The 6,967-nt window shown below is 47.1% G+C and overlaps 1 protein-coding gene across 1 annotated transcript in view; it reads left to right on the forward strand.

Moving 5' to 3' along the window:
- The window catches only part of Dscaml1 (DS cell adhesion molecule like 1), a 324,246-nt gene that overhangs the window by 283,102 nt on the left and 34,177 nt on the right, over positions 1 to 6,967 (forward strand). The window contains exons 16-17 of the mRNA XM_021171656.2: positions 723 to 793; positions 5,954 to 6,194. Of these exons, the coding sequence (XP_021027315.1) occupies positions 723 to 793; positions 5,954 to 6,194 (312 nt within the window). The remainder of the gene's footprint in view (positions 1 to 722; positions 794 to 5,953; positions 6,195 to 6,967) is intronic.

Here is a 6,967-nt window from a genome sequence, read left to right on the forward strand (position 1 = left end):
TGTGTGTGTGTGTCTGTGTCTATGTGTCTATGTGTATGTGTGTGTCTGTGTGTCTGTCTGTGTGTGTCTGTCTGTGTGTGTGTGTGTCTGTCTGTCTGTCTGTCTGTCTGTGTCAGTGTGGGGCATGTGAATAGGGAGAGGGTCAGAAGGAAACAAGCAGGTGCACACACCCTTGTATACGGGTGTGTGTCGGGGCCAGAGGACAGCCTTAAGTAGGTTCCTTAGGTACTATCCACCCTTTTTTGAGATCGTCTCTCACTGGCCAAAAATCCACCAAGAAGACTAAGCTGCCTGTCCAGCAAGCCCCAGGGATCTATCTGCTTCCACCTGCCTGGTGTTGGGCCTGGCAGTGTTACCACCACACAGGTCCTGGGAATGGAACTCGTGCTCTTGGTGTTACAAACCAAATACTTTACTGACTGAGCTGTCCACTTAGCTCCAGATTTTTAATAATAAAAAAAAAAAAACTTTAAAGATTTCTCTTGCTGTCCTTTCTTATGTGTGTCATTGTAAAGCAAAATGATACAGAAACATTCCTAAGTCATAAGAGCACAATGTTACAAATGATCATAAAGTTAAACTACCAGGTCCCACTCTGATAAACAGCTACCAACTCTGTCATCTGTGTGTGGACCCCCTCCTCAGCAGTTCTTCAGGTGGACATGAGGACGCAGGGTTGTCTCCCAACACGTGACTCAGTGTTGCTTCTTCTGTTTCCCCAGCTCCCGATGGGCCTCCCATGGATGTCACCTTGCAACCAGTGACTTCACAAAGCATCCAGGTGACCTGGAAGGTAAGCGAGAAGCCATCTTGCCTGCCCCTGTTCCATCCACCTGTGAATCCGGCAGGCTCACTAGTCTCTTTTCATATGGTACCCATGCCTGTTTTCTCACTAGGCACAGGTATGGTCAAAGGCTGGGAGGAGAGGAAGGTAAAGGGAAGGTCCTTTCTCAAACATTGCTCCCTTGCATCCTGGCCATCTGGTGAGGGATGAGATGAAGAATGTGCAGTGCTAGTGTGGTTCTGCCCACTTACTGGCTCATCCTTAAACCCAATGCTACCACATTAGAGGGTAGGAACTTGGTTTGATTTTGTGCCCTAAAGCATCAGGGTAAAATCAGAGAGGAGAGGAGTGTGTGTGTGTGTGTTTGTGTGTGTGTGTGTGTTTGTGTTTGTGTGTGTGTGTGTGTGTGTGTGTGTGTGTGTGTGTGTGTGTGCAAATGCATGCACATTCATGTGTCCCACAGCACATATGCTGATGGCAGAGGACAAAAACAACTTGTGGGAGTCAGTTATCTTCCTCTACCACGTGGGTCTGTGTGATACAATTCAAACAATCAAACTTGACAGCAAGTGCCTCTACCCACTGAGCCATCTCTCCAACCCAGGGTTGCTTTTGAAACACTGAAAAACATTAGCTGGCCTTCTAGACCTAGGACAGTTTCTGAAAGGAGATCAGTGACCAGTGTGCACAGTCTCTGCAAGGACCTGAGAATGCAGGCAGCGGAGGCAGCTGCTGCTTAAGGATGTCTTAGAGGAGGCTCCACTGACGAGTCAAGAGATGAGCAGGACCAAGACTTGGGGTGCTCCTGAGGAGCTCTGGCCCTGCTCCTTCCACATGCACAGATGACCCAATGACTCCTTGCCTTCCTGAACTCTGCAGCATCCAGTCCCCAGGGCTTGCTCCTGCACACACTCATCTGGCCCTCACTCTATTCTTGAGGGGGACTGGAAAGGTACTTCCATCAACAGCCAGCTGAAGAGGCCGAGGGTGTTGAGATGAGAGGTGGCTTGCCTATAGTTGCTCAGGTATAAGACAGAGTCCAAGGCACACAGACTGGATTCCCAGACCCATCTCCCCACTACAGGATACTGAACAGAGTTCTGGGGTTGGGGCTTCTTTGGACATGGTCTCAGTCCTCCACGTGCATTCCAGTCTTGACATGGACCTTCATCTTCATGGGTAGTCAGTCAGTCTTCCATATGTGTGGAACACTCACACAGCAGGAACAACCTGGACTCTTCCCTCCCTAGAGAGACGGTCAGAAGATGTGTTCCTACCTGGCCGCGAGTCAGCTGCTTTCCTTGTCACTGTGATAAAATACTTGGTGTTAGCAACTTAAGGACAGAGGGTCAATTTGGGCTCACCGTTTGAGGGGTCAGTCCATCGCAGGGGGAAGGTACACAAGGTAGTGTGCACAGTCAGCAAGCACACGGTCTCCTCTTCATTCAGTAGGGACACCCGTGAAGGGAGTCACTCACATTTAGGATGAATCTTCCCATCTCTGTTAACCTGATCTTAGAAATTCCTCACAGAGATGCCCCTTAGAAAAAGCCCTCGAGGTTCAGATCTGGGCCCCAAAGTGTTGTCCAGAAGCTGAAGGTAAGGCCCAGTTCACACACACACACACACACACACACACACACATTCCTGTCAGCATCCCAGTTCTGAACTCATCTCTGGGGACTACACAGAGGGAGCCCCGAGGTGGAGCCAGAGAACTGTGTAAAACACCACCCAGGCACTTTCTACAGAGTTCTAACCCAGAGCCGAGGTCGATAAAAATTTAGAATCAAATTTATTTCTCTAAAGTCTCATAATGAAAAATAAAATTGATTAGAAAGTTAGAACTTCAGAATGAGCCAGCAGGTCAATAAATTTGGGCACTGACTTCTCGTGGGGATTTTTTTTTCACACCGAGAACAGATTAATGAAAAATAAAGATTCACTTGAAAGATAAGTCACTCTGCTTTAAGACTCTCTGCGAGATGGATCACCTCTGCCTTATGACATAAATTTGCAATCAGCCCTATTGATTTCTTAATGCTTCAGAGAAATATTGTTAAGATTGATTTAAATCCCAAGTGTGCATGTTTGGGAGGGAGGGAGATGTAGGGAGAAAGAAAAGGAAGAAGAAGAGAGAAAAGTGAGTGACAGAGAGAGAAGGGCAAAGTATGTCAAGATTGTATAAATGTGTGAAATATACATGTATATCGGGGCACCTGAGTGCTTGCCCAGGGCTTCTGCCAGTGTGTGACTGTGTGACTGTGGCCTTGTGTACAAGCATATACATGGCCTTGGGTCATGTGCATAGCTGTCTGTTGTGGTATAGATAGCCCTGGGTTATATGCACAGAGATATAACTAGACAAAAATAGCCATGGGTCAATATACAGGTGTATGCATGGTGCAGACCACCCTCTGTGATAAGTACAGGGCTAAACCATGGGATAGGTAGGCCTGACTGTGTAAGGCAGTGTGGCACTGTATTAACAACGTGACTGTGTACATGCAATAACAGAGTGTATGTAGTGTGTAGGAATGAGTGTATTGTGCTCTTGAAGATGAGTGTGTGCCTCCAGTAGGTATCTAAGTGTGTGTGTAAGTGTGCACAAACCCCAGCTGCACAGATCTTCCCACTTTCAGGCTAGTATGCAGAATTGCCCAAGTGCAGAGAGAAGACGATTCCAGCAATAGCAAAAAGTCAAGTCAATTAAACACACACACACACACACACACACACACACACACCTATTTAGTGGGTTCAAAACAATTACATTAAATTAAAAACTTAATTTTATTGAGTTAACAGTGATCTTAAAATGCAATTAATTTAAAACATTCATTGAATTAAAAGAAACAGTGGGGCTATTTTACGAACTTAATTGTTTTTTTATCTCACTATTTTTTAGTACAATAAAAGGTGGGCTTTTAAATTAACTTCATTGTCTTCAAAACTCTGGTTCTAGCTGGTTTTACATGCACAGAAGTGGCTGTGCTATCTCAATTTAAAGTTGGGCAGGTCCTGTCCCTAAAGAAGCCAGTTTCTATTTGAGGATCTAACTGCATCTGGCCCTGAGCAGGTGTGGGGATTAGGCTGTGTTTGGAAGGATCTGAACATGTGTTCATAGCACTTCACAGGCACAGATTACACAGCCAGGGTGGGGTCATGTAAGATCCTGCCATATACCAGTGTTCATGTGACTATGTTTTCTCTAAAGACACCTGTATTTGTGCATGATGACATGCAGCAAGGTTTATGTCAGGACTCAAGCTTGGGGTGAGAACACTTCCCAGCCAGAACTCATGTTGCTACAATGTTCTTTGCTTTGTTCTTCTGGCCCTCTGGAATTGGTCCTTCATTCCCACCAGCACCCTCTTGCCATCTCAGACCTTTCATCTTTGGGCTGCCCAAAGGCTCTGACGTCATCACGGCCCCACCCTCATCATGGACCCATCCTCATCACAGCCCCACCCTCATCATGGCTCCACCCTCAACACGGCTCCACCCTCATCATGCCCCACCCTCATCACGGCTCCACCCCTGGCCGCTGTGTCTGGGGCAATGCAGCCTATTCCAGGAAGATCTGAGCCAGGCAAAAGTCAAGCAGTCTTTATGTTTTGTTTTGTTATTTTTTATCTTCAGAAGATTTTGAGAAATTTATACTTCATAGCCATGTTTAAGAGTGCTGTTCAGGAGGCTGGGGAGATGGCTCAGTGGGTAAAGTGCTTGCTGGGCAAGCATGAAGACCTGAGCTCTGACCCAAAAAGCCATATAAAAGCCTAGCGCTCAAATGCAGCAGCAACTGGGGGGCCAGAAGGCTCTTGGGTTTAGCCAAAACAAAGGAAGCACAGAAGGACCAATGAGAGTATCTACTTCAAAAATAAGGTAGAGCGTGATGGAGGAAGACCTTTAGGTCTCCACATGCGCACACATCCTCACATACGAATGGCAGGTACACAGACACCACATACACACCACATGATTTTTTTTTAATTTAAAAAATACAGCTCAGTGCCAGTTAGCACATTCATAGAACTGGGTAGCCATCACCCTGAGCTATTTTTCAATACTTGTCCATTACCGCGACTGAACTCTGTGCTCTTAAACCCCTCCTCCCATCCCCTACAAACTTCTGTTTTCCATTTCTGTGACTTCACTCAGTCCAGAGCCCTCTGTAATAGGAACTTTATGGTGCCTGTCTTTGGTGACTGACTTAGTTTATGTAGTGCATTGCCTGGGTTCATCCATCCAGTAACCAATGTCAGCATCTCACGCCTTTCCTGGCTGCGTAATGCTCCACTGTGTGGATAAAACACATCATCCCTTGTGAATACTGCTGCTGTGGACACCGATAGCCAAGGAAAGCCTCTGCTTTCAGTCCTGTGGGCTTTATACCCAGAAGTAGGCTCGAACAATCACGTGGGTCATATGGCCGCTTAAGGTCTGGCTGCTTGAGAAACAGCCAGGTTGCTTATACTTCCTGCCAGCACAGGGGGAGGGCCCTAATTTTTTCACATCATTTTTATCAACAACGATCCTTCTACTGTGTGAACAGGAAGTACAGGATACTTTCTTTTACTTAAATTTGTTGCTTACATCTCTCTCCCTCAGATCATGTTGTCTAAGGTTCAATTCTTCTAGACCCCTTAGCATCCATACACACACACACACACACACACACACACACACACTGTGTACTCAGAGCACACTCTATGACACACACCATTATAGACACAGATACACTAAAGAGTCAATACACCTCTCATCTTTGTGTTCTCCTGGGGCAGATGTTCAAACACATAAGTAAACTCTATAGAATGTCAGAAGCCAAGGAATAAATATCAGAAGCTAGAATAACCCAGGAATGGCTAACATCTGTCTCATAAAGAAGGGGACCTCTCCTCAAGGGCGTGACAGAGGAGAGAGACCAGAGTTGGGACGGTCATGAGTCTGGTAAGAACAGCATAGAAGACTATGTGAGAGGATTGGTCTGCATCTGAGTATCAAGGTCACAGAGGGCCAGGGTAGCCATAATGTCCCAAGGGTTCAATCCAAGTGAAACAGGAGCTTTTCAGGGAATGGGCACAGTGATGTGCTCTTGGCTCTAAGAACAAAGACATCTCAGAGTATCACTGTGTCTTTGTCCTCGGCCCTTCCCCTGATCCATAGGCACCAAAGAAGGAGCTGCAGAATGGAGTCATCAGGGGATACCAGATTGGCTACCGGGAGAACAGCCCCGGCAGTAATGGGCAGTACAGCATCGTGGAAATGAAGGCGACGGGGGACAGTGAGGTCTACACCCTGGATAACCTCAAGAAGTTCGCTCAGTACGGCGTGGTGGTCCAAGCCTTCAACCGGGCAGGCACGGGGCCCTCATCTAGTGAGATCAATGCCACCACTTTGGAGGATGGTGAGGGAAGCCACAAGGTTGGGAGCAGGGGTCAGGTTCTTCCAGGCAGACCCAGGGCCTGGGCCTACATCGATCCCGTAGGCAACACGAGCTTTCTGGGTGTTCTTGTTTGCTTTCTACTGCTGTGATAAAACACTGCCCACAAGCAACCTGGGGGAGAAAGGGTCTGTCTCATCTTACACTCCCAGGTCACACTCCATCACTGAGGGAAGTCAAGGCAGGATCCCAGAGGCCATGGCTTTCTCTCTGTGACTTACTCCACCTGCTTTCTTGTGAAACCCAGGACCACCTGTCCAAAGGTGGCCCTGCCCACAGTGGGATGGCTCCTCCCATATCAACCACTAATCAAGAAAATGTTCCACCTACTTGCTTACGGGCCAAACTGATGGAGACAATTTCGCAGCTGAGGTTCCCAGACGTCTCTAATTTGTGTCACATTAACAAAACCTAGCCAACATACTTGCCACCCCTATCTCCTCTTACTGACTGGCTCTCAAGGAGCCTTGACCCATTCAACAAATACAGCCTGAGCCCCTGTGACCTCTCTCTGTCCCTCACTTGCTGATTGATGCTTTGCCCCTTGGCCTACCTGTAGGACATTAGCCTGTCTATTCATGTCTCCCCATTCCTGCATCTCTCTCCTTCCTTCTGGTCCCATACCCTCTCTGCCCAAGCTTTACCCTCATTCTAGGCTCAGTTTCTTCTTCTTCTTCTTCTTCTTCTTCTTCTTCTTCTTCTTCTTCTTCTTCTTCTTCTTCTTCTTCTTCTTCTTC

This window comes from Mus caroli, chromosome 9, assembly GCF_900094665.2.
Source record: "Mus caroli chromosome 9, CAROLI_EIJ_v1.1, whole genome shotgun sequence".
In the NCBI taxonomy this organism is placed as follows: Eukaryota; Metazoa; Chordata; class Mammalia; order Rodentia; family Muridae; genus Mus; species Mus caroli.